Source organism: Bacillus rossius, chromosome 7 (genome assembly GCF_032445375.1).
Source record: "Bacillus rossius redtenbacheri isolate Brsri chromosome 7, Brsri_v3, whole genome shotgun sequence".
In the NCBI taxonomy this organism is placed as follows: Eukaryota; Metazoa; Arthropoda; class Insecta; order Phasmatodea; family Bacillidae; genus Bacillus; species Bacillus rossius.
In genome coordinates, this window is record NC_086335.1 from 65948279 (window position 1) to 65975311 (window position 27033).

Here is a 27033-nt window from a genome sequence, read left to right on the forward strand (position 1 = left end):
GGCTTGGCGGTCCCTACGTGGTCGGGTCATCCCTGCGTCGGCATGACCTTCGGTTCCCTGGCGTCTTCGCTGTCCCCAGGTGGCATGGCCTGAGGGCCGACTGTCCCTTCCCCTCCTTGCGCCGCTGATGGTTCTCCTGTGCACACGTGCACTGCACCAGCCGCCGCTTCCGACGGGGGTACCTCCTAGCGACATCTCCCCCCCCCCCCCGTTCCTGCCTCCGGCTCCTCTATGACTACCCGATATGTGGATGTGCTCAGGTTCAGGTCCAGTGGCCACCAGGGCTCGTCGTGCTCGTCGGACTCCGGTTCTGGTGCCTCGTCGTCCAGGTGACAGATGATGGGCTGAGGCTCATTGGCATCAGGAGGGGTGGTAATGGGATTGTGGTGGGAAAGTGTCGCTTCCCCTGCCTCATCTGGTGGAATGTCAGTTGGGACGGCATCCGGAAGGCCGGGAGGACGGTGTCACCCGTAGGGTGAGGAGGGGTGGAGTCGCCTGGGTGCCCTCCCCCTGTGTCACTGGTGGGTGTGTCGGGGGATGGCCCCTGCCCTAATGTTATGTTGCCTCTCGGCGTGGACGGGCTGGCCATTGAGCAGGACGGGCACCCGCATCAGCATGCCCGCGTCGTTCCCCGCTCGCCCCAGTCGCGGCGATGGTGCTCGGTCAGGCCCCGCAGGTGGTGCCGGGGGCGTCGGGGGTGCCGGTGACACGGCGTCGCACGCCGACGACCCGGTGCGGGGCGCTGATGGGTTGTGCGGGGCACCACTGCCTGGTCTGACGGGCGGCGATGGTGCTCGGTCAGGCCCCGCAGGTGGTGCCATCGCATCGGGGGCGCCGGTGACACGGCGTCGCACGCCGACGACCCGGTGCAGGGCGCTGATGGGTGGTGCGGGGCACCACCGCCTGGTCTGATGGGCGGCGATGGTGCTCGGTCAGGCCCCGCAGGTGACGCTGGGGGCGTCGGGGACGCCGGTGTCATTGCGCCGCACGCTGACGACCCGGTGTGGGGCGCTGACGGGTGGTGCGGGGCACCACCGCCTGGTATGACAGGCGGCAATGTTGTTCGGTCAGGCCCCGCAGGTGGTGCCGGGGACGTCGGGGGCGCCGGTGACACGGCATCGCATGCCGACGACCCGGTGCGGGCGCTGACGGGTGGTGCGGGACACCACCGCCTGGTCTGACGGGCGGCGATGGTGCTCGGTCAGGCCCCGCAGGTTTCACTGGGGGCATCGGGGGCATCGGGAGCGTCGGTGACACAGCATCGCACGCCGACGACCCGGTGTGGGACGCTGATGGGTGGTGCGGGGCACCACCGCCTGGTCTGACGTTTGATGCTGTGCGGGCTGGCCTTGCGGGTGGTGCGTCGGCCGTTAGCCAGCAGCAATAGCCTGCTGGTATCCTGCTCCCTAGTTGGCATTTCCCGGCTGCGTCACGCCTGGCCGACGGTCCTGCCATAGCGTGGCTCGGGTGGGGCACACCTCGTTCCAATGGTAGGTCTCCTCCCTGCAGTATCGGCACCGTGGGGGCCGGTCCCGCTGCCTGTCCGCGCGCGTGTTTGGACGCGTGGCCCGCTGGTTGGCAGTGTTGGCCGGTTGCGTGGCGGGTTGCGCCGTGGCCCCCCGCTGCCTCGTCTCGCCTCCCCGGCAGGTGTTGCCAGGAGAGGGAGAGGGATTCACGTATGGCACCACTGCTCACGCATCCTCTGGGGCCACCGCGCGTGGTGGGGACGTCCCTCGTCGGCGAGCCGCAATGTCCCGCGGGCGCGGCGACAGGTGCAAGTCCCGCTCGATCTCCTTTGCCAGTTGTACAAAGTCCTCGAGCTCCCTGTCCACCGCCCCCCTCAGGTGCGGGCGCAGCTCCCTCTTCATTAGTTCCACCGCTATGTCTAGCGCCGCATTGGTTTGTCCGCCGGCGTCCAGACGCCGGTGTAGCTGTACCTTGGACCGGATGAAGGTTTCCACGTCCTCCTCGGCTCGTTGCGGCTCACAAAATAGCGCGCGCTGGCACTGGGCGCGTGCGAGGGCGGCGTTGAACTGGGCTTCCAGGTGCGGCGCGATGTCTTCCCACTCCATGTCATACTCGCCGGTCATGGTCCACCAGTCCATCGCTGGCCCCCTGAGCTGCTCAGTGACGCATTCCGTCCACTCTTCTTTCGGTACGCCATGTCTGGCCAGGCGGTCCTGGCATGCCCGCGTGAACTTCTCTGGGTCCTCGTCTGTGTGCCCCGAGATTTCTGGCAGCATGACCCGGACGTTGTCCCGCCGAATCTCGCTCACCACGGTCACTGGTGCGGGCGCTTTCACCTTTTCCTCACAGGCTGCGCACATGAACAGGCTGGCGCGGAAGTTCAGAAATTCGCATGCCTCCGTGGACGTGCGGTGCCTAGTGGTGCCGCACTGGTGGAAGTAGGCCACCTCATCTGCCTGACGGTGGCACCCCACGGCGTGGCAGCAGCGTGACGACGCGATTCTGTTCTCCCTCTTGACCTGGACCGGCCCCTCCCGTGCGCCGCACTCACGTGTGATGTGCGCTTCGGCTCGTGTGGTCATCTCTCTCTCGCCTGTCAGTAAGTCCGTGTTCCACCATTCGCCCATGTCAATCGTGACATCTCGTTGCAACGCGATGTGGCAGGCCGACCCGAGCGATGGGTCGTGACATCGCTGTCAGGGCGCGAGCAGGTACAGGGTTCGCCTCCCCTGGTTTGTCAGTTGGTGTTCGCGTGCTAGCTCGCTTCCTGCTTCGCGGGAGCCTGTGGCCACGTGGCCGCGTGACGTATCCGTCGCCAGCTGACGTGCCGGTGGGGCGTTGAGGAGAGCGGGGTGGGGAAGGGGGGTTGGAGAGCGAGGGTGAAGGGCGGGGTGGTAGGGGTTGAAGAGCAGGATGGTGAGTGGTGAAGAGGGGTGAAGAGCGGGGTGGATGGCGGAAGTGTCGAGCGGGGGTGGAAGGCGAGTGAACAGCGTGGGTGGAGAGCGGAGGAGGGGTGTTGTCTTGTCTCGGCTTGGCTTATCTTGCTGGCGCGGCAACGCTCCGTCGCGCGGTGTTTCCACGTTGCGTGCTGTTGCACTGATCCCTACTCAAGCCCTTTGTTTGCTAATATTTTGTTTCGTTTTCCGTGGATTGTCTGTCGAAAGTGTTTGTTGATGTTTTAGCCACACAAGTTGGGCGACAATTTGAAGCCATCCCCGCTGCCTGTCCTGAATTTATTCTAATTAGAATGTTATAAAGGAAATTTAGTCTCAAAGGCGGGTTTTTTTGCCTCGTGGCTGCAGGCAGGGACGCGTCGACAAAGGGCCCCCGGGCTGTTATGGCCTCCCAGGATGCCGTATTAGTAAAATACACACGTGAACTTTGTCGCGGCCTCGTCTCTGGTGAAGCTGTGGAGACGGGGTGGACGTCGCTCGGTCGTTCAGTTGTGGTGTTGTTTGCCTGGCGCCAGCTCTTGGGTAGAGCAGCCTCACACTCTGAGGCGGGAGTGGACCGTTCGGCCCAGTGCAGCTGACCGAGGACGTGCTGACAAGGAGTGGCTAGCAGGAAGATTGGGTGTAGAAGAGAGGATGCCCGCGGTCTCACGAAGAGTCGCTAGCGGAAAGGATGGAAGTTGGAGAGAGGGATGCCCGCGGTCTCACTAAGAGTCGTTAGCAGAGGATTGCCCGCGGTCTCACGAAGAGTCGCTAGCGGATGGGTGGGCAGAGAGAGGTAGAATGAGAGAGAGAGAGAGAAGGAAGCCCGCGGTCTCACTAAGAGTCGCTAGCAGAGGATTGCCCGCGGTCTCACAAGGAGTCGCTAGCGGTTAGGTGTGAGAGAATGAGAGAGAGAAGGAGAGAGAGAAGGAAACCCGCGGTCTCACGAAGAGTCGCTAGCTAAGGAAAGGTTGATGAGGAATTCAAGCCAATGATACCACTTATGACTGAAGTGATATTTATTCTCCCAGATTGGCTGGGAGATAAGAGCTGTCTAGGCTTGTTAGCCCGCACAATTTATACAAGTTTCTTCTAGAACCATCTGTGTTAAAGTTTTACATATTTCTATCTCTTTTGCCTGATGATGATCTTTTGCATTTTACAATATTATTTCCACATCTACAAAACATACTTCCAGCATACACTTAATAATCTACCTAAATATTTACAATAATAACATCTATAAAATAACTATGATACATTGTCTCTTTATATTTACACTGCCATCTGGTGGCGAGTGGTGGCACTACCAGGGCCATGGCTGGAGTGTTGCGCCGCGGACAGGACTGTGACCCGGGTTTTTATTTAATAAAGAGGAGGTACGACGTCAGACGCCCCCCCCTGGAAAAGCCCGGGTCTAGGCCGTCCGCGCGCCCTCCAGCAGGCGCATGATGCCTTCTCTCCTCGTAGTTGCGAGCGTCAGGGCGGGCCCGCCGGTTCTGGACTCCCTGGGTCGCCATTCACCAGTGTGGCCAGTTCGCAGCCGGTGACATAATCTGCCCGGAACAGTGGGGGCCGGCGGCGTCGTCGGCGGTGTCTCTGGTTGTCCTCAGCTGGTTCCTCCACGTTGACCCGGAATTCGGCATCGGCGAGGGAGGCTCCATGCCCCCACCCACCTCGGGTAGGGGAGGGTGGTTCTGTTGTCTCAATGTCTTCCGGTTCTGTCACCAGGGGCTGCTCCTCGGTGGTGTTTACGCCCGCCTCTGGTGTCCCCGTGACATCAAGGATCTGAATTCGTGCTGGGTGCCTCCGGTGCTGTCGCCTCGGGGTCGTGGCAGGGGCTTCTGCAGGCCTCTCCATTCTTGTCCTTGGGCTCGGTGTTCCCTGGAAAAGATGCTGCATTCCTTGGGGTGAGACAGATTGGTGGTTGTCCGGCATTGTTCCTGCCACATCTGGCGTAGGATCCCCCACGGCATTGCCCCCTTCTGGGAGTGCTGTTTTCCGGATGTGGTCCCGGTGTACTTTTCGCCTTTGCCTACCCCGGCGCACCAAATACGTACTTTGGCTTAGCTGCTTCAGGATGCGGTGTGGCCCCGACCACCTGGGGCTCAGTCCAGCACAGTAGTTCCTAATTGCATTGGACAGGGGATGTGTGCGGACATACACGTGGTCACCGGGCTGTAGCTCCGGTGGTTGTCGTGTGGTCTGCGGGGTTATCTGCTGAGTGTAGGCCCTCTGGGGTTCTCGCGCTGTTGTCAGCTCAATCGCTTGCCGCCGACAGCAATCCTCGGGGCCTTCCACTTCATCTGACACTCCCTGGGCCGTCCATTCGCCGGGCATGGTCCGTATCTCCTCCAGTCCTTCTGCTTGCTTTGCTCGTCGATGCTCAGCATCTGAGGAGGTGCGTTGGGCGTCGAGAACTCGTTGTTTGAGTTCGATCAGGTCTGCTGGAGGTGGGTCATCATCTCCCACAGTGAGCAGGCGACAGGTCATGTCTCTTGGCCTGTGGTCGTGTGACCTGTGGGAAGGTGGTATGCTTCCTAGTGTATCTACTGCCAGGCGCTCACGTTTACCTAAATTTACCAGGCCTGATGCTGGTGAAATCAAGGCATCCTGCTCTACCAACCATGGCTGTCCGAGTACCAAATCTTCTCTGAGTCCTTCTACCACGACTGCTGAAGTTTGGGTCACCATCTCCCGTATACCCACAGTGATGATAGCATCTCCAATGGCTGTCCCGGTTCCAGTGTTCGTAGCAAGGCGCAGGGCACAGCGTCTGGGTGTGATATCTGCGGGTGGTACACAGTGCTGGGCGACGAATACATGGCTCGCCCCTGTGTCTATAAGTGCGGCAGTCTGTCTCCCGTTCAGGGTGATGGGGATCCGCATCAGTCGGTTTTCTAGCGTGGTGAGCTGCCCCAGTTGTTCAATGTTGTTCTCTGTGGCTTGCGGCAGGGGATTGGCTGGCACGGGGGTTAAGTCTGTAGGTCCTACACCCCCTACTGCCCGTTTTCCCACCGGTTGTTGTTGCTGTTGGTGTCTCTGGCAGTCCTGATGCCAGTGATACGTGCCCTGTGGGCATCCAAGACGGCACTGTGGTGGTCGGCCTCCATCACGCCGATTGCCTGCATTCCGCCATCCTGGAGATGTGTTTTGGTCTGTCCCACCAGGTGGGCCCTCGATCGCCTGTGTTGCTGTCCGCCATGGACGTTCCTGCGGTATGGCCCTGCTTGTCCCTGCAGGTGCTCCAACCTGATGTCTGGGTCCTCGTTCGGGGATAGTTGTCCCGGTCTGACGTACCAGGAGGTGTCGTAGGTTGCCTTCTGTAGCTGTTGCCTGTCGTACATAGTCCTCTACTGTCCCATTGCAGTATGGCCTGAGGAATGGTTGCAATTCTTGTCGCATTAATGCAGTAACTTCTGGCAAAGCTTGCTCGGGGTCTTTTCCTGGGGCTATGCGCCGGTACAGCTTCAGCTTGTTTGCGACGAACTGCTCTACTGACTCTGAGTCCTTTTGGGACTCGCCGTAGAAGCGAGCCTTACAGCTCATGACTGCCATGCGGTCGTCAAAGCGCCGTGTTAAGCGGGTAGCGAACTCCTGCCACTTCATGTCGTAGCGTCCCCACAGGTTCCACCACTCACGAGCTTGCCCACGTAATTGCTCACTCGTGCGTTGTGTCCATTCTTCAATCTGCACCCCGCATTGTGTAAACCGTCCCTGACACCACTGCACAAACTCGCATGGGTCCTCATGCGCTAGCCCACTGAACTCTGGTAGCACTATGCGTCCTGTTGCGGTAGCTGTCCGCCCCATATGCACGTTTGGTTGCACTGCTGGGCTTGCAAGTACCTCCCAGTCTATGAGGTTTGCCCCTGCCTTCTGTGTTGGTGCCTGTGTGGGCCTTGGTGTTGCTATTGTATCCCAAACCAATGTACCCATTGCTAAATCTGCTTTTACTGGTTTGCACTCAGATGTGTTGTGCCACTGTTCCTCTCCTGTCATTAGGTCCAAGTCCCTTGGTGGTTGACCTGTTTCGCCTGTGGTTGTCAGTCTGTGTGGTAGCATTGTGTCACGAATTTCTACAAGTTCTGTCCTGCACACATTCTTCTACACTTGTATAGTGAATATACACACTTCGGGTCGCCGAATCCTGCTGACTGTTCCTGAACTCTGGTAGTCTCGATGATGGAGTGCCCCACGTTGGGCGCCAAATGTCGCGGCCTCGTCTCTGGTGAAGCTGTGGAGACGGGGTGGACGTCGCTCGGTCGTTCAGTTGTGGTGTTGTTTGCCCGGCGCCAGCTCTTGGGTAGAGCAGCCTCACACTCTGAGGCGGGAGTGGACCGAGGACGTGCTGACAAGGAGTGGCTAGCAGGAAGATTGGGTGTAGAAGAGAGGATGCCCGCGGTCTCACGAAGAGTCGCTAGCGGAAAGGATGGAAGTTGGAGAGAGGGATGCCCGCGGTCTCACTAAGAGTCGCTAGCAGAGGATTGCCCGCGGTCTCACGAAGAGTCGCTAGCGGATGGGTGGGCAGAGAGAGGTAGAATGAGAGAGAGAGAGAAGGAAGCCCGCGGTCTCACTAAGAGTCTCACAAGGAGTCGCTAGCGGTTAGGTGTGAGAGAATGAGAGAGAGAAGGAGAGAGAGAAGGAAAGCCCGCGGTCTCACGAAGAGTCGCTAACTAAGGAAAGGTTGATGAGGAATTCAAGCCAATGATACCACTTATGACTGAAGTGATATTTATTCTCCCAGATTGGCTGGGAGAGAGGAAAGCTCACAATGAAAACTATTTTCCCAGATTGGCTGGGAGATAAGAGCTGTCTAGGCTTGTTAGCCCGCACAATTTATACAAGTTTCTTCTAGAACCATCTGTGTTAAAGTTTTACATATTTCTATCTCTTTTGCCTGATGATGATCTTTTGCATTTTACAATATTATTTCCACATCTACAAAACATACTTCCAGCATACACTTAATAATCTAACTAAATATTTACAATAATAACATCTATAAAATAACTATGATACATTGTCTCTTTATATTTACACTGCCATCTGGTGGCGAGTGGTGGCACTACCAGGGCCATGGCTGGAGTGTTGCGCCGCGGACAGGACTGTGACCCGGGTTTTTATTTAATAAAGAGGAGGTACGACGTCAACTTGATAATTTTATTACGGAAACACACGTTACAGAACTTCTAGTCGCACAAGGCACTTTCACGCGACTGTCCGTATCGTCGTCAACCTCCACTCCACCCACACGGCCCTCGAATGGCGGCACTGATTAGCGTCTCACGGGACTCCGAGGACTACTCCATCGAGGGGTGCAGGCTAACCTGAGTTATGGTGATGGCGAATCGTGATGCGGCATGACTGGTGCCTGACACGTGATAGTCCGTAGAGCACTCAATACGTGAATAAACTGATATCTGCGAGAGTTTACAAAGAACACTGAATTATATTTAGACATAATTATGACGGCAAACACTAATATTAACACGGCAATTAACACTAAAGTCCTTATGAGCGTACCCCGGACTCGGGGTTGATTCGGCCCCTTTACTCCTGATCGTTACGTGACACGAGGCTGGTACTCGCAGTAGCATGTGCCACGTTTAAGCTGGGGACGGACGCGACGGGGCCCAGCGTGGCCTCACGTTCGCGACCGTTGCACGTCCCAGGGATTGATGCTTTCGTAAGCTGGTTTACGCGTTTCGCACAAAGCCGCCCTGCGTGGGCAATGTTCTAATTCCCCGTGGGGGGATCTTATAGCATGAAGCACAGGCACCATGGCGGGCTGCCTTAAAACAAAAAGTTACGTATTACGTTAAAAGACCCGTAGTCGGGTCGCACACTTTATATAAGGACCACACGACATGTCGTACTGCTGGTTACGACCGAATGGGGAGCTGTAGAAAGAAGATTCGGAGATAATTACCTATTGATGCTTAACGTGGAAACTGGCGTGAAAGTTGTATGCTCCCCGTGCGCGGGGCTGCTGGCCCGGGCGAGTGCTGGATGGAGACTGTCTCTGAGGAAAACCCGCGGGAAAAAGACGGAGCGCGGGAAGATGATGCCAGCCAGTTTTGTGAACGGAAATAATTTATAAAGACATTAATTAATTAAAAACAATTATTATGCTTATTAAAAGTTTTAGTTTATGTTTGATGACTGATTTACATGTGCACTTGATACCTGATGCGCATTTCCACACCCAGCCGGGCGCTTTGAGCATTTAGCTGGCCGTGACTGACGTCACGCCGTTCGAGGCGCTGCACTAAGTGACACGCGCGGGTGTGTTCGTAACACTGGCACTGGCACTGGCTCAGGTGTTGAGGACACATAACGGCCTGTGCTCTCAGAGGGAGCACCGATGGCGGCGTCAACCTTGAAATACTAATATTCCCGGGGGAGGACCCGCGTATCCCCCGCTTCAATAGGGGGGATCGATGATTCTTTATAAAAAGGTATATTGCCCCCCTTTGGAAATATAGTTGTTTCGCTCCTGCAAAGAGGCGCACATAGGTCAGGGGGAAAAAACGGCTTTCCAGTGGAAACACCTTCCATGGACTCGGCGAGCTATAAGGATTGTGTTGTGTGCACAGGTGGTTCTCTAAGTAGAACCGGCTACACGACCTGGAAAAGAGGCGAACCCAACAATGACGGGAACGAGGACTGCGGCAGCATCAATCGCAGTGCAGACCTCAACGACGTGTCGTGCACCAAGCGGCTGTACTTTGTCTGCGAGCTGTGACCACTGTTAAACATGTTTGTTTGTTTGTTTTGCATCTCTGTGCTAGGTCAACAGTGGGTCGGCAGTCAACTTTGTCAAAGTTGAGCAACTTTATGCTTGCACGTATGGTCAAAATGATTAAATGTGTAATCTTCTGGAATCTTCCCTGACTTTCACGTGCACTTACTTCTTTATTGTATTCACTCTAAATAAACAAATACCAATTAATGAAAGACTAATACTTTGTCATTATTACCTTACCCAATCCACTTCCATTTGTAGCTTCGCCTTTCGCCCGTAAATTCGTTGAACTCAATAAGTATTTCTGTTGACATTAGAATGGTTTACTTAGCAATTATTCACTCTGTACTACAGTATGGAAGTTTGACTTGGGGAGGAATGAGCAAAACATCAAACAAACCATTTGTTTTACATGTAATTAAAAAAAATCGTTTACGTACCCATCCAAGAAACTTTTTAAACTTTTAAGAGTACATATATTATATTAAATGATTTTACACTAGAACTGCAATAAATTGTATGTATACAAATATATAATGTGTCTAATAATTACCCTACATTCCATGAAAAGAAATTTACCTAATCCTCTACTTCATAAAAACATTTCTCAGAAATTTTTGGAATTTTTACTCCCAAAAATTGTATCTATTCGTCCAAAAAAACTAACAATTTTTAAGTAAAAAATGTATCAAATGTTCGGCTGGATAATTTAACTGTTTTATGAGATCAATCTAATATTTAAGTAGGGTTTTCTTTTCTCTGGTAGCATACATACATGTATTTTTTATTTTAATTGAGATTTAAACTAAAAAAAAAAAATTTTAATGATTAAAATACTTTCTTACCTGAAAATTATTTTCTCTTAAAAAATGATATGGGTAATCTAATTAATATACTGTTGCAAACGTGGAAGGCAAGGCCGCGACACGTGCCAGGTGCCTCGCCTGGTGGCCTCGCACAGCCGCTGACGTCACCCGCGCATACCTTTGAGGATCAGGGCACACCACCACCCCCCCCCCCCCCTGTACACGCTTCGTTCCTCCTCGGGCTATTACTACTGACCCTCAGTTACCTGGGAACTCTGCGGGCACACAGAGGCCTGCTACGCGGAGTTTCGTGACTCTGACGCCTTTCTGGATGCTTCGGGCGGCTTCGGGATGACGCGACACATCACCAGCACTCCAGTCCATTCCAGAAAGACGGCCACGGGTATAAAAGCGTCGACGATGGCCTACGCGGGAGTTCCAACAGGCGATTTGAGTGAAGATCGATTCTAAGGAGTGAACCATTGTTGAGCCTAGCTCCAGTGAGGAGTGTGAACTGTGGACTTGACAGATATTTAGTGATTCGTGAACAGACGTCTCTAAGTACGAGAGACGAGAGATTTGTGAATAGAAATTAAGTGTAGTGATTCAATTAGTAATTTAATTATCAGTAGCAAATGAAACTGTATGAAATTAATTGGGATATCCCTATGAACCCGTTTTCCTCACTCGTAACAATACCGTTGGTAGCATAAAGAGACACGCGTAAGCTTGCTTTTATGGGTGTTATTTTCCTAAAAACTTTGATTGTGATTGCGTAAATATGTATAAAAAGTATAAAATATTATTATCATCATATCTGACGACCTCGATGTAGACGGGATGTTTAGCATGAATCTATTATGCACTCACCGAGCAAAGCATTGCAATGGCTTAATGCTGGACCCACGTTCTGGGGGATCCGGTTTTGTTTACCGGTGCAGCTACAATGATGTTGGTTTTCCATGAGACATGCCTCACTGACACAGCTACACTTCTGACTAGGCGGACATCTTAACAGCTCCAGAGTTTTAACTTAATTTTAAAAGTAATAAAGTTAATTAAATTACACTACGTACAGTAGCACTAAAGAAGTAAAATATTATATTAAAAATTAATTGACTGAAGTAGATTTTTTTCCCACCTTCCTGTTTTTTTATGTTTGTTGGAGGAAAAAAAAGGGGGGGGGGGAGATCGCCCCTTCCATAGGACCGCCACTGCTGTGTGTGTGTGTCCATATCTTGTCGTTGTCGATGAGATGCGAAGCCCAAATAAAAATATACCTACATAAAAAGTTTCATTCGCCTACAATTCAACAACCGTGCGTGCACAGTCTTTTGCCTACATTCAGGAGCTACGTTGCTGCATTCTACGTCACCTAGAGGAAATACAATGTGACGCCTCAGACTGTTCACAGTTGCTGGTTTGACTGACTATCGTTGTAGTTCCTTGTGACCCGGTGCCTCGGACACGCATGAAGACTGCACCCTCAGGAAGGGAGATGATGCAGTCGGCCACGATCTCGGTGCTCCGTGCTGAGATAAGCCCTCCTGAGTCACAGATCGCGAGCTCCAACACTGGCTCGTATCACCTGCGTATTCCCGTCGATTGCCAATGTGCTGCAAGAGCCGAAGCCCCCCCCAACCACCTGATAAGATAAGCCCAGGCATTCCGTCGAACTGGGAGAGTGCGTACGGTCGAGTTGGCACACATCGAAGCGTCCAACGCGGTTGTCCTGTGCACGATCTGATATTTGAAGGTGTGTACAAACTCTGCAACTATTATAACCAAGCATTTGCTAAACGAGTAGGCAGTCCAGTATACTTTATTTGCATACATAATCGTGCGAGTAGATTTGGTTTTATTTCCAAAGCCTGTTTCACACACACCTCAATCACGTCAGATTATAAAAATTGGGTGCGTGTACTTATGTACGTGCTTTAGAAGTTATACTTATTTGGCGTAATAAAAAACTAACTTTAATTTTGCATGCAATACTTAATATAAATAAATGAATAAAGACTGAAGTGATATTATAAATACCGTTGGTAAAGTATAAATTCAAACATATTAAAAATATTTTAATAAATACTATGCACTAAATATTAATATACACACATGCATAAAATTTATTATTTAACTTAGTAGAATATTCGTGATCCATTTTAATTTTAATGGAACCCAATAAATATGACGTAAGTTTATTCTAATTTATTAATCTTAATTATTTATTAAATAATTATGTTATAATTTATAATGCAAATAAATAATACAACGGGAACATAATCTCACTTACATAAATAAAGTTGATAAAATTTATCAACTCAATTTATATTACTAACATTCACAATAAATATATATATTTTTAAATTATGTAAACAAGTATTCAATATCAATAACTAAATTATGTGATTTAAAAGCACATATATAATTTTTTATTTGTATGTAGCCTTCTTTCATCCTTTCAATGTTTGATGCATGCTACGCGCTCATCGAAAATTTCATTCTCATAATTTTTTTTTTCATAACGCGCCCAAAGAAATATAACTTCACAAATAAGGGGCTGATGAAAGCTACTTACGCATGTTTAAATTAAGGGAATGTTGACCTGGCGTGTTTTTGTTTGCAAGCGTTTTTTTCTAAGTTATCATTTGCAGAATGTTTCTTGTAAGGCGTGTAATGTAAGATGTGGATAGGCCGCTAAAACCTACATTCATCGTAATACGCCATAAACAAATCGAATCAATCTTGGAAATTTTATTTTTATGCCAAGAAACTAATTTCTTCGCATTAGTAACTGCATATACCTATACGCAGACGACTGCAAAGATGGCGGCGTCCACTACGATGTACTTTTAGTGGATCCCTTAGCTGAGGGACCCGTTAGGCTAGTATACAGTTACAGGTGTTTAGCACTTTCGCTCTAAAAATAAAACGAATGATTTAATAGTCGACGTAGCTGCTCCGGCAGCGAATTCCAGCGGTGGTTGCTGAAACTACGTGTGATCTGTGGCCAGAAAAAAATACTGTAGAACCTCTCATATCCGTCCATGACGAAACGGCCAAAAGGTCGGGAATCCGTAGGAGCAAAAAAAGAAAAGCCTTTCCTAGCTATACAGTATGTATAGCAATACTTGTAAAAATGTTGCTGTATACATTTCAAACATTTACTTTTGTTAAATTATAAATGAGAAGATGAATACAATGTAAGCATACCTTATTTAAAGAATTCATTAATGTATTTTTGTTTCAGTTTTGCCAAATCTTGATTTTGCTGAGGTGTCCCTCCACTTTTTTTTGCCCACAATACATTACGTTACGTTTAAAAAAAACATAGAACAGTACAAGATTATATATAGTATGAGCACATTCTACACCAACAATCACGGCTGAACTGACAGGTTGCGACACGAAAACATGTAGATGCGTCACATTTTCAAAAGTCTGAACAGGCTCGCCAGCCACGGAGACTAGGTTTGATATCCGGAGTCGGTTGTGGTAAGGTCGGATATGAGGGGGTTCTACTGTTAGTTGAAAACGCAATGTGCTTGTATGTGTTTATCACGGGAAGCCTTCTTTTCACAGACGAGAGAGCCAAACGCTCATTTGTTCATTGTAAATAAATATGGCGATATTGATAAAAGGATACTAATGGTCAATTAGGTTAAGTTAGCTACATTATAAATACTTTAAAACGTTGTTGACGGTTGATTTGGTTAGGATAGCTACATTAAAGATACGGAAAAACCCATGAACTTCGGGTTTTGGCTCTCTCGTCTGTGAAAAGATGGCTTCCCGTTCATCACGCTCGGCATTGTTTTTAAAGATTTCTAAGGGGGGGGGGGGGTGTAGAGAGATATCACGTGTATTTTGTTTTTCGCCCGATTTCTACTAAACCGAAAAGCGACGCGTGACCTTGACTCGCCGTAGCCAGGCAACAATATCCCCCGCCCGCCGCAACATGAACCACCCGGCTCGGCTTGCCAGTCGCTAGTAAGACTTGTGATTTTGGCGCCGAATACATGCGTAAATCACATAATAAGCCTTTCCTTTATTATTTTTATGCCAGTGAGAATAAACCTGCAACCTAAATGTGTGTCTGGACATTTTTATCACTGTGCTTAGTATTCCAGAATTAAATTATATTATACCTATATTTAAAGATAATATTCCGAAATTTTTAAAAATATTTTGCACCAAAACATACACGTGATTTATTGGGTGGTTGGGGGGGGGGGGGGGGGGGTGTTTGTCCTAAACCTCACCACAAATCACTAGGGGGGAGAGGGGGGGGTGGGGTTAAAAATTTGCTAACAAAAACATCACGTGATTAATGGACGACCCCCAGGGAACCGAAACGACGGGAGCGCGCGGACTCGCCGGGCTGTGAGGGGCCGGCAGCGCAGATGGTGACCTCGAAGCGGGAGCTGGTGCTCTCGACGGCGGTGCTGTCGGGGCTGGCGGCGGCCATGCTGGTGACGTCGTTCGCCACCACGTCGTGGGTGACGGGCAGCCTGCGCAGCAACCCCTCCGGGGGGCAGGGCGCTGGAGGCCTGCTGTCCCTCGTGTCGCACGGCCTGTTCGAGGGCGAGCTGGAGCGCGTGGTGTCCGTCAACAACCAGCTGGACCTGTCCATCCGCAGTGAGTCCGTCCGTCCGTCCGTCCGTCCCCCGGCCCTCCCCGGTCCACACAGGGGCAGTGGCGTAGCCAGGACAAAAAAATAACAGATTGACGGACCGGTATAACTTTTTTGCGTAAATGATTTGATTTACAAAAAAAATTACAAGCCACATCTTACAATTCAGAGCACGACAGAATGACAGAAACAAAGAAAAAAGACAAACAGCCTATGTCTTTTTTTTTTTTTTTTTTTTTAAAAAGAGAGTTGTCTGCAGTAGCGTAGCCAGGATTTGTGTATGGGGGGTGTCAGGAAGCATGGCAACCCCCCCCCCCTCCGTATTAAAGCGGGGGGTCCGGGGCTCTTCCCCCGGGAATGTTAGGATTTTAAGGTGTAAAATAGTGCTATTTTAGCAGTTTTCCAGTACTTAACTTTTTAATATTGTAATGGTAAAATTTTTATTGATTTTAATATGAAATTTGTTTGAGTGATGAATAAGAAATTAATTAAAGAGTTGGTGCTAGGGGGGGGGGGTTTAAACCCCTGCCCCCCCCCCCGGCTCCGCCCCTGCACAGGGGCGGAACGAACCAGGACAAAAAAAAAACAGATTGACGGACTGGTATAAATTTGCGTAAATGATTTCATTTACAAAAAAAATTACAAGCCACATCTTACAATTCAAAGCACGACAAATGACAGAAACAAAGATAAAAGACAAAAACAGCCTATGTCTTTAAAAAAAAAGGGGGGGTTTGTCTGTAAAGTCGGTTTACGGACGATAATTTTACGTGATAACGTCATAAGAAAACATTGATAAAAAAAATTGCATATTTTTTTTTAATTTTCAAACATTTTTTACATTTTTTTGCAAATTTAATTTAAATAATTTGTTTAAATATAATCACGAATTATTGGTTAAAAAGCCTACATTAACCTGTTTGATATTACAGAAGATTTTCTCGCACGGTGGTTGGCCGGTTCCTGCACGCTCGGCTCAGGCGTAACGTGACAATGAGTCATGCTTTTTCGTGCGTGCAGCCGGCGTTCATCGATTTATAAGACGTTATCACGTCAAAAAAAAAAGCCTTTGTACTTAGTTGCATAATGTGTTGTTTTAAAACTAAATAAGCTTGCATTTTTACACGATAAACTTGCAGCCATAGTTGGTCGGTAAATTTATATTTATAAATATATTTAAATGTTATTCGTACCCCGGAGGCATAAGACAATGTCACATGTGAGCAGTTTAAAGAATTTAATATAGTACCTCACATATTTACCCAACTATTTTCCACCCAAAATACGTGAATTTTTTTAATATCGTAGATTTTAGAGTTGTATGCCACTTAGAAAGAACGTCAAAAAGTGGTCACGTTTATGAAAGTGTACATAGTGTCTTATACCTCCGAAGTAAAGATATAGCGTGACTTTGTGCCTTGAAGCTTCACGACACAGTCGCTGAACTGTGCTCGCTAGAAGCAGTGGCGTTTCACGTGTTGTTTATTGGAGGGGGGGGGGGGGGGGGTGATGTGAATCGCGCTGTGTGTGACGTGCAGTCAGTGGGTACCCAAGTAGTGTTTCAAATATACACGACAGATAAGTGCTACTGTAGCTAGCCAATTATTATTATTTTTTTTTGTAAATTCACAGAGAAAATAAATACTTATAATTAGAGACCGGAAAAATTCGCGAATTAATTTCGCGACAAGCCAAAATACAAATAGTTATACCTCAGTGCTGCCTCTTCTATTGGCTCACAACTCACCTGGATGACTCTGGGCCAGTGAGAAACAACCGACAAAAACTTTATCGAATTACAGGCTGCTACGTTGGGACGTCTCACAAGACAGCAGCCAATGAGTGAGTGGCATTTGACCGAGTGTACATAGAACTATGGAGTTCATCCTGCAGGTCATTGAACCCGCGAATTTTTCCGGTCCCTACTTATAATCAAAGAATAATTGAAATGTTCATTAAGTAATTAAATGTATGAATTGAAAAAAATAATACTACAAAAAGCAAAGATTATTAGTTAATATTATAGTTATTTGAGAAATGTTTTTTTAAATTACTGTAACGTTGGTACCACCTGATTGCTTATAGGTATAATAACTGATTTGATAACGAGAAATAAAATCCTTTCAGCTTTTTGGAATAGCATCGAGCATCCCGTCAAGACACAAGTTTGAGGCTTTTGTTATTATTATTATTATTATTATTATTATTATTATTTCTACTATACTATGCGAGCCTGATAGTTCGAGCTGACAATTTATTTCCAATGCATCCTACGAGCACGCGCATCTCGACCACGTGTGTTGACTCGTCACCCCCTGACGTTTGGTCGGCGGACGGGCGGACTAGAGACGTCTGGTGGTGGCTGCCCGCAGTCACGTGCCTGATGGAGCACAACGCGTGCGCGTGGAGCTGCCAGCCCAGCGCCGAGCTGCGCCGCCAGGAGGCAGAGCAGCTGTGGAGCTCGGGCTGCGTGACCGAGGAGCAGGTGGTCCAGGGCTGCAGCCAGCTGCAAGGTACCCGCTCTTTACCCCCTGTCGCCCCCATGCCCCATGCTGCCGGCCTTGCGAGCATTCCCGCCGCGTCCGGCGCACGCTCTGGCGGTCCAGTGGGGTGAAGATGCTCTGGCGGTCGAATGGGGTGAAGATGCTCTGGCGGTCGAATGGGGTGAAGTCAAGGAGTAGGGGAGGAATAGGTGATAACCGCTGGTTTTAACGGTCGGATGGGGAGACAGCAGGGGAGAGGTTGGAAATGACGCAGCAGTGACGCTACGGAATTCTCGTAACGCTGCTTGTGTTTGTCTACTCTTTAGTCTTCGTAACGGCTGACGATTGAGTTATCAACTACCATTCATTTTTATGTGGATAGTTTGATAGAAAATGAATAATAATTTATCTCTATCTATACCTAAAAAGCAAGAAATTTCACTTCTGCCGTGAGTGGACTCCACGCGCACAGTTTTTTTTACTGTAACTAAACAATTTTTTGAATTTTTTTGATAGTAATCAATTGCTATAATTATAATATTAATGTATAATTATTTTATATTAGTTAATAAAAGCAAAATAAAAACTAGTTATTGTATAGCCATAAAGTTTGATGTCCACTGGAAAGTAGGTACACCTCAAACTACACATTCAAGGTTTTATAACCTCCATGTACCACTGAGAGATAAACTGTCCATTTCAGTGGGCGAATAGACTGAAAGGCTTAAACACTTGTACTTTCCTTCTCGAGAGGTTGGAGGAGGCCTACAAATTTTTAATTGTTTTTTTTTTTCTGAAGCTCTGCGCACCTTATATGTGCCTAGGGAGGCAGGGCCCCTAAACCCAAACTAAAACTAAACAGTAAGTAATCAGCATGTAACCGGAGGATATAGTCTCGTCGCGTCAGCTGACCCCATGGAAACCCCTATCCCCACCGAGGGCCAGTGCAGGGGACGGGGGTACGCCCTTTTCGCGAGACGATGCCCCAGCTGGGAGGCCGATAAGGCGTCGGCACAAGTTAGCGAGCTCGCGACAGGCTCGCTTATCTTCCGACTCGCCGATAAACACGAGGAGGAAATTTTTTTTTATCGTGGCGATTTTGAACCATATCAGCATCGCCGTGCATTTCTGAAGAGCAAAAAACCACCTCCGTCGTTCCCCGCGGGTTGTCTCGGTTCTTGTTTGCTGGACGCCTGGCATCGCGCGTCGAACGCACTGACGCGCGAAGCCGCGACGTCTTGTTCCGTTAAACCTTCGCGTCACGCATTGTCGCCGTAAGGAACACGAGAATCACTGAGTGGGGATTTTTTAACGTTAATTTTTACTAGAGTAGTCTTAAATATACTTCACCATATAACGCAGCGAGTATTATTTTCATCTTTTGACATTCGATTAGTAGAAAAGCCCACCCGAAAATTTCGCGGCAGTTGGATGAATGGATGACAGAGCTGTAAACGTTCGAGCGAAAAGTGATGTCAGCAAGCTATAGAGTGTTCGTGAAGGCAAAAGTTTTGGTGAGTTCTCTCTGGCTGATTTCAATATTTCTCAGTGGAATTATCCAAATACGAGAAACACCCGTTTCAGCTATCCCTATTCAGAGATGAAACGCGAGCAAAACCATTTTGTTTTTAACATAAATAAACTGTGCGAATGTTCTAAAAAAAATAATATAACTTCTTTAAACATCAGAACGAGGGAAATAATTCACTTCCAAGCCAGAGAGTATAAGATGACAAAATCGTACAGAAGGAAAAAAAAGGCGTAAAAAAGAAACTATTTCCAAACGCGAAATTTAAATAACTGTGAATTCACTGCTTTTAACGAGAAACGCGACTGGAAAGACACATTGCACACTTGACCTTCAAAATAAGAGGAAGGTCACTGTCTATATGAGATTTTGAAAAACCACCACCCAATCCTCATCCATTTAAGCAGAATTTTGGTACTTATCATTAAAATTTCACAAACTTGATTATCAAAACAAGATGAAAATTGTTGTCTGCCTGAGATATAAAACAATTTCTCCATTTTCCTACCGTGCAAAGTCCCACTGGCTCATTTCTCTCGGTTAATTTTTGCCCCATTCGATACCTACGACACTTCTCTGCATTTTTATTTGCTTCTGCCATGGCGATGCTGCTTGTTTGCCTTTTTTCTCTCCAGAATAATCAGTTTTTCGCTTAGTTTGTAACTTTATAGTTCTTCCAATCAACTAGCACCAACCAGTAGTGCTCACTCACTCACAATTTAAAAAGTTTAAATCACCTGTCGGAGGTGACATCTCTCACTGACTTCAATTCGACGATCCCCACTAACGGTCGTTACGTCATCACTGCAAACGTTTACCGTTTTGAGTCACACGTAACGACCACGAGGAGAGTCTACTGTACTAAGATATGTTTACTTCAACTCTGTAGCTTTCGTGGTTTACAAGTTTCAAGCGATGTGGAATCCTCAGCCGTAGTGACACCCGACCCGAGATTAAAGACATCCATATACCTGTAGGAAATTCTGGGGGGGGGGGGGGGGGGGGGGGCTGAATTGTATCCCCTTTGGAAAGGGTACCTTTCAGACTTATGGTGGCGGTAGTGTAGCTGGGTAGAAACTGGATAGGTACCCTTTTCCGATTTCTTAAAATGTTTCGGTTTTAATGTAAATATGCACTGGAAAGGTATCCCCTCGGAAAGGTTAGGTTAGGTTAGGTTAGGTTAGGTTAGAGGGGATAACTTTCACGATTTTAAAGCAGAAAATAACATGCATTTTAAGAAATCGGGAAAGGGTACCTATCCAGTTTCCACCCAAGCTACGCTACCGCCAGCAAAAGTATGAAAGAGTACCCTTTCCAAAGGGGATACAATTCTATCGTCCCTCAGCCGAGGTAGCGCCCGACCCGAGAATTAAAGACGTCCATATTCACGTCGTCACAAATTACTTCGTCTCTGTAGCTTTCATAGTTCACGAGTTTCAAGCGGTGTCGAATCCTCAGCCGAGGTGACACCCAAACCCGAGGATGAGAGACCTTCATATTCACGTCACAGAGTCATGTATGAAAAGGAAAGGAAAGGACAGGAGTGTGTGGGATGTGCGATGGGGGTCGTCCATTAATCACGTGATGTTTTTTTAGCAAATTTTTAATCCCCCCTCCCTCCTAGTGATTTGTGGTGGAGTTTTAGACTACCCCCCCCCCCCCCAATAAATCACATGTATTTATTTTTGGTACAAAATATTTTTAAAATTTTCAGAATATAATTTTTAAATATAGGTGTAATCTAATTTAATTCTGAAAAATTAAGCACAGTGATAAAAATTTCCAGACACACATTAAGGTTGCAGGTTTATTCTCACTAGCATAAAAATAATAAAGGAAAGGCTTATATGTGATTTACGCATGTATTCGGCGCCAAAATCACAGTCTTAGGGGTCGTCCATTAATCACGTGATGTTTTTTTTAGCAAATTTTTAACCCCCCCTCCTCCCCCCTAGTGATTTGTGGTGAGGTTTTAGACTTCCCCCCCCCCCCTCCAATAAATCACGTGTATTTTTTTGGTACAAAATATTTTTAAAAATTTCAGAATATTATGTTTAAACATAGGTATAATCTAATTTAATTCTGGAATATTAAGCACAGTGATAAAAATGTCCAGACACACATTAAGGTTGCAGGTTTATTCTCACTGGCATAAAAATAATAAAGGAAAGGCTTATATGTGATTTACGCATGTATTCGGCGCCAAAATCACAGTCTTACTGGCGACTGGCAAGCCGAGCCGGGTGGTTCATGTTGCGGCGGGCGGGGATATTGTTGCCTGGCTAAGGCGAGTCAAGGTCACGCGTCACTTTTCGGTTTAGTAGAAATTGGGCGAAAAAATAAATACACGTGATATCTCTCTACACCCCCCCTCCCCCCTTGTGATATTTCGTTATTTTTCCCTCCCCCCTCCCCCTCCCCTTACAAGCCACACGTGATTAATGGACGATCCCATGGTTGTGGTTGTCGAGTGGACGCAAGCGGCGAGGTGTGTGAGTGAGCGTGTCTGGCGCGCGGCAGGCAACATCACGGGCAACGGGACGGGTGACGGATGCCCCCTGAGGGACCGGCGCTTCACCAACGCCGGCCTGTGGGTGTGCACGGTGCTGCTGCTGGCGGCGTCGCTGGTGATGGCCGCGGCTTGCGCGGCGCTCGGCGTCTACAACTCCGCCAGCAGCCCGGCGCGCACGTGGCTCGGCGTGCCCGGCCTGTACGCCTGCAACGGCGTCGCAGGTGCGTCCGCGCACTCCCTGCTTTCTTTAAAAAAAAAAAAAAAATTTGGTTGTCTGTAAAGTCGGTTTACGGACGATAGTTTAACGTGACAACGTCATAACAAAACATTGATGAAATGATTGCATACTTTTATGAATAAAATTAAATCATTTTTAAATTGAATTATCACTATTTTGTATGGATACAAAGAAGGAGTGAAATTTAATTGATTAATTTACTTTTATTTGCACTCGTTTATTCAAATATGTTTATTACTTTAACGAAGAGATTATTATAACTATAACTTTTATACATGTTTGCTATTTAACTTCTTCCAATCTGTGTTATTCTGTTAAGGATAGGACGATGATAGGAAAAGTAGGAAACGAATGGGAGTGTTTCAAGTTTAATGTGCCTAGAAAAAGTCAAATCGATGGTTGTTCCAATCGAGTGGAAGAGAGATAGATGCGGCGCAAGCGTACAATGAGCGTAACGGGACACTTTTTCGTGCGTGCAGTCGGCGTTAATAGATTTATTAGACGTTGTCACTTCAAGTATTCCCTCTATTGAATGATAAAAAATCGATTACATAGGCGTCGAGGCCAATAATCACTACATAGTACAAAACAAAGTCGCTTCCCGCTCTCTGTCTGTCCCTATGTATGCCTAGATCTTCAAAACTACGCAGCGGATTTTGATTTTTTTTTAAATAGATAGAGTGATTCAAGAGGAAGGTTTATGTGTATAATACATGCATAATATAGTAGAGAAACACTGATAATTCTAGAGGTTTATAATGTGATGTAAATAAACACTTTTTTTTTGCGCTTACATTGCAAACGCTGGCTGAACCCTACGAGATAGATCAAAATAATGTACTACAGTATTGTACATCTTAAAAAGGTCTACAAACAAGTCCGCGATGGTATATTTCTATCTCTTAGAGATAACCCTTAATTACCATTTTTTTTATCGTTTACTTTTTACGAGAAATAATGGCTTATTTACGAAGCGATTTTAAGCAATACAGCAATATGCGAATATTGAACCTGAGAGATTGTCCTACATCCGTAATAATCAAACTAAATTGAGAGCAGAAAATTATTATTATAATATCAATATTATATAAAGACATTCTGTAGTATATTTAGTATCAGCATTGCACCCTTGCGAAACCGGAGCGGGTTGCTAGTACTATAATAATAAGAATGCACAACAAACCATTCCAACGCATACAAGCTGCAATGCCAGACGATATAGCCTCTTCTTGCAAACTGTGAAATGAGTTAGTACAATTGGATACAAGAGCATGCATGAAAAAATCACACGATAAAACATACATAATTGCACGGGGAAAAATAGGCTAAAAAAAAAAAACACTAAGTCGACACACTGACCCCTCATTCATTTCGTTGCAAGATAGAACGCAGCAATTATACTTGCCCATAGCTCTGCTCAAAAAAAAAAAAAACATTTTCCTGTACTTTTATGGAAGATTCCTTTGGAAACCAGTTGCCTACTACCAGTTTGTATTACTACAAGAAAGATACCGTAACTTTGTGCAACAAATGCATATTTTAAATACGTTTTTCAAGATAATGCTGAGTAATCCTTACGATAATGGGCGCATAATTTTACGTTTTAATCGGCGTTCAATCCAAGCACATATTTTTATTTTTAAACCATGGTAAAGATATTCGAGTATTCAGCAATTTGACTTTATTTTGTTTTCTTGTGCTTATTGATGTGCGCAGTTAATACTAGAAGTCTATTTGAAATGAGTTTACAATTAACGTAAACTATTGGAGGTACTGGGACAACACAGACCATAAATTCCCGGGTAAGAATCCTAACCCAATATTACTGTGAACACAATTTTGTAGTGATGGAGTTGTTATTCATTTAAACGTAAATAGTTATAAATCTGTAAATTTGCATGAATATTTCTGTTCCGTTTACAAAAAATATATATATGCAGTGTGGTGATTGATCCGTAGAGCCATGCGTTTTTTCACGGGATAGTAGAAAATGTGAACGGCCACTGGACTGGCGCGTGTAACGACCGCAGCCGAGACGGAGTGGGGGTGTTGTTGTTCCAGCGGCGCTGAACCTGGCGACCATGGTGCTGTGGGGCGCGCAGTTCGCGTCCGTGCTCGTGGGCAACATCACCTACACCGAGGTCATCACCGGCGGCTTCAGCAACCACAGCGTGTCGCTCGGCTACTCCTACTGGTACGATTACCCTCACACTTACCCCTGTCTGCACTCGCCTCTTGTTCTACCGGCGGGCTGCCCTTCAGACATCCGGGCGTTCCTCCTCCTCGGGAGACCCTGAGCCGAGGGCAAACCCGTGTGGCCACCTACCTTCCCTACATGGCCCCCAGCATCAGACACAGTCACGTGCTACGTTACAACTGCGTGGTCATTTCTTATCCATACTCTTTTTTAGAATGGAATTTAACATGAAAATACAGGTATTATGGTAACTTTTTTTTTGTAAGTTGAAACTAAACTTTGTTTATAAAATTATATATTTTTTTTTACTTAACAATGACCACAGGGAGCATGCGTTGGAGTGGCGTCGCCGCTGACGCGCTCTCCTCCTCTACCCGTTCCCCCACCGCGTACCTAATTAGTCCCCTCATGAGATCGGAAATCCCGTAACACTCGAAAACTGTAGCCTCCTCAGCAAAGAAGTTTCACTTGAAAAAGGTGTGCGGGCCCCGGGGCTTTAACCACGGCTCTCGACGGCCCTGTCAGCCAATAGTGAGTAGCGTGCGTGTGTGTGTGTGTGTGACAGGCTGCTGCTGGCGGCTCTCTTCCTCCACTGCGTGAACGTGGTGCTGCTGTACCTGCGGCAGTACCTGCTGGACCACGAGTCTCCCCCCGCCTCGCCCGGCAAGCTGGACGAGAACAACGACGGCGTCATCTACCTGTACTAGCGTGGGCCCCCGCCTCCACGCCGCTGGGTCTCTCGACACGCACTCGACACGCACTCGACACGCACTCGACACGCGCGCCAAACCTCGGAGGAACAGTGTGTCATCATCGCCGCAGTGGACCCACGTCACGCGTCATCGGCTAACCCCTAGACCCAGACGGGAGCGCCAGTTCCACGACCTCCAGTTGTTGGGTTATGGGGGGGGGGGGGAGGGGGTTTCTATGTAACTAAGGAGCTCTGGTCAAAATGTTAAAGTCCCTGACCTTGGCATCGGCCAATGATCATACGATTGTGGCTTGAGTAGGCACGCGTATAAATTTGAGTCTGAGGCCTAGAGCGAAAAGGAATCGTCGCTCTACCTCCAGGATGGACTCTATGCTCCTCTTCATGCCCGGGAAAGAAATTGCTACCTGTGCATTGGCTGCTCGCTTGAGCGACGTTTGTCCCATCTGGGCTGCCAATGATTGACAAGCCTAAGATGTACATAAAGTTCTGTCCCTGCCCGAACACGCCCGAATATTCACCTCCGGCCAACCTCGGGATTTGTTTTATTTTTGCGCAGGAAAAATGAATTCAAATATTAAAAGTGGTCGGCTAGGTTAGCTACATTAAAACCCTTTAAAACACTATGGACGGTTAGTAAGGTTAGTAAAGCTACATTAAAATAAACAGAGAAATATAAATATATAAAAATAAATCCGAGGTTGGCCAAAGATGAATATTCGGGCGTGTTCGGGCAGGGACAGAGCTTGATGTACATCTTAGGCTTCCCGCCAATGATTCGACAGGCTTCTTCTTCTTATTTTTTTTGAAGATGCCTCGTTGCCTCCAAGCCAACTGTGGGCCAGTTTGCAGAAGCAGCGCCATGATGCAAAAGTTCGGATTGTCACTTCACTGTTGCGATGTAGTGATAAACCAAAGTGGCGGGCCGCGAACTTCAAGTCTTCCTCATAATCCAAGCACTAACTCTTAATTATATTCATTGAACCACGTTTCAACTGTAAATATATGAGCGCAGATCATCGACACTTGTTTTTGTGGGATGTCGTGGTTAAGCGATGTCTTTTAATTTTACAAGAAACCATATATTATGTACAATTTTGTTTATAATCATTAATATAATGCCTTTAAGTACAATGATATTAGAAAACTATTATAAATGTTTTCAACGACATGATTAAAACACGTTTCATGATCACCAAACAGTTTTAATTAGTGTAACATAACTCATGTATGTACTTTATTTATACATTTTAAAGATTTGAATAAAAAAAACTATTTGTAAATTGTTTTATTAGCAAATGTTACCCTACAACACTATATCTCGACGCAAATACGTCCCTAATGTTTGATCTAAATGAACTAGATGCATATTTTACTGGTCTTTTGCGTCGTCAGAGACTTCGTGCATGAAGTCTGCTATCAGAACTTTTATCACCGATGTAGCTTTCGAGAAGAACATCCGACCAGTTGATAATCAGCGTTGTAAGTACTCGAGCTGAACTGGTTCGCAAATAATCCTATTTATAGGTTTAAAAATGGCAGGTGCTACAGCCATTAAAAAAAAGGGGGTGTCTGTAAAGTCGGTTTACGGACGATAATTTTACGTGATAACGTCACAAGAAAACATTGATGAAAAATTGCATACTTTTTAATTTTCAAATATTATTTACAGTTTTTGTAAATTTAATTTAAATAATTTGTATAAATATAATCACGAACAATTAGTTAAAAAGCCTGCCTTAACCTGTTTGATATTATAGAATATTCCTATCTCGCACGGTGGTTGGCCGGTTCTTGCACGCTCGGCTCAGGCGGAACGTGACAATGAGTCATGCTAATTTCGTGCGTGCAGCCGGCGTTCATAGATTTATAAGACGTTATCACGTCAAAAACAACAGTTGTCGCAATAACATTCGGTTGTGATTCAAAACGGACTGTGGTGTTGAAGAGGAATTACACCAGCCCGTCACCTCCATCCATTCGTCATTCGTCGGTCACGTGGCTTGCAGCCAATCGGAAGGCGCGAAATATTCCATCCTCCCATCCGTCATAAGCTTGGCAAGCTCTAACGTTTGACGGACGGGCGGATTATATCCATTGTTTAGGCCGCGGCAATCAGTTGTTATCAGAACACGGGTGGCGTCTGTATCGGTCGTCCACATGTTCTGTATATTAACATTGCGGTTCTTGAAACTCATGTCCAAACAGTTCAATCACGACTTAAATTTTTTTCCCCCGACGATATGCTAATAAAATACGTACAAAAACACGACCTAAAT

The 27033-nt window shown here is 47.1% G+C and overlaps 2 protein-coding genes across 3 annotated transcripts in view; both read left to right on the plus strand.

Moving 5' to 3' along the window:
- LOC134534244 (hemolymph lipopolysaccharide-binding protein-like) overlaps nt 1-9866 on the plus strand; it is a 32205-nt gene extending 22339 nt beyond the window's left edge. The window contains exon 5 of the mRNA XM_063372529.1: nt 9500-9866. Coding sequence (XP_063228599.1) covers nt 9500-9648 — 149 coding nt within the window. The 3' untranslated portion in view covers nt 9649-9866. The remainder of the gene's footprint in view (nt 1-9499) is intronic.
- Nucleotides 9867-12129: 2263 nt separating this feature from the next.
- Nucleotides 12130-25954, plus strand: LOC134534472 (uncharacterized). 2 transcript variants are annotated; one of them, XM_063372949.1, is made up of 6 exons: nt 12130-12210; nt 14800-15092; nt 17460-17600; nt 21619-21831; nt 23910-24042; nt 24611-25954. In XM_063372949.1, the coding sequence occupies exons 2-6, from the start codon at nt 14858-14860 to the stop codon at nt 24750-24752; spliced, it is 864 nt and encodes a 287-aa protein (XP_063229019.1). In that variant the 5' UTR covers nt 12130-12210; nt 14800-14857; the 3' UTR covers nt 24753-25954. The 2 variants fall into 2 exon arrangements, with proteins under 2 accessions (XP_063229019.1, XP_063229020.1); XM_063372950.1 differs by having other exon boundaries at nt 12137-12210; nt 14858-15092.
- The last annotated feature ends 1079 nt before the right edge of the window (nt 25955-27033 follow it).

Bases quoted from the DNA above. Each gene is read 5' to 3' on its own strand.
- LOC134534472 (XM_063372949.1), top strand. From the start codon at position 14,858: ATGGTGACCTCGAAGCGGGAGCTGGTGCTCTCGACGGCGGTGCTGTCG. The intron at 15,093-17,459 runs GTGAGTCCGTCC...GGCTGCCCGCAG, and splicing joins GCTGGACCTGTCCATCCGCA to TCACGTGCCTGATGGAGCAC. The intron at 24,043-24,610 runs GTACGATTACCC...TGTGTGTGACAG, and splicing joins TCGCTCGGCTACTCCTACTG to GCTGCTGCTGGCGGCTCTCT.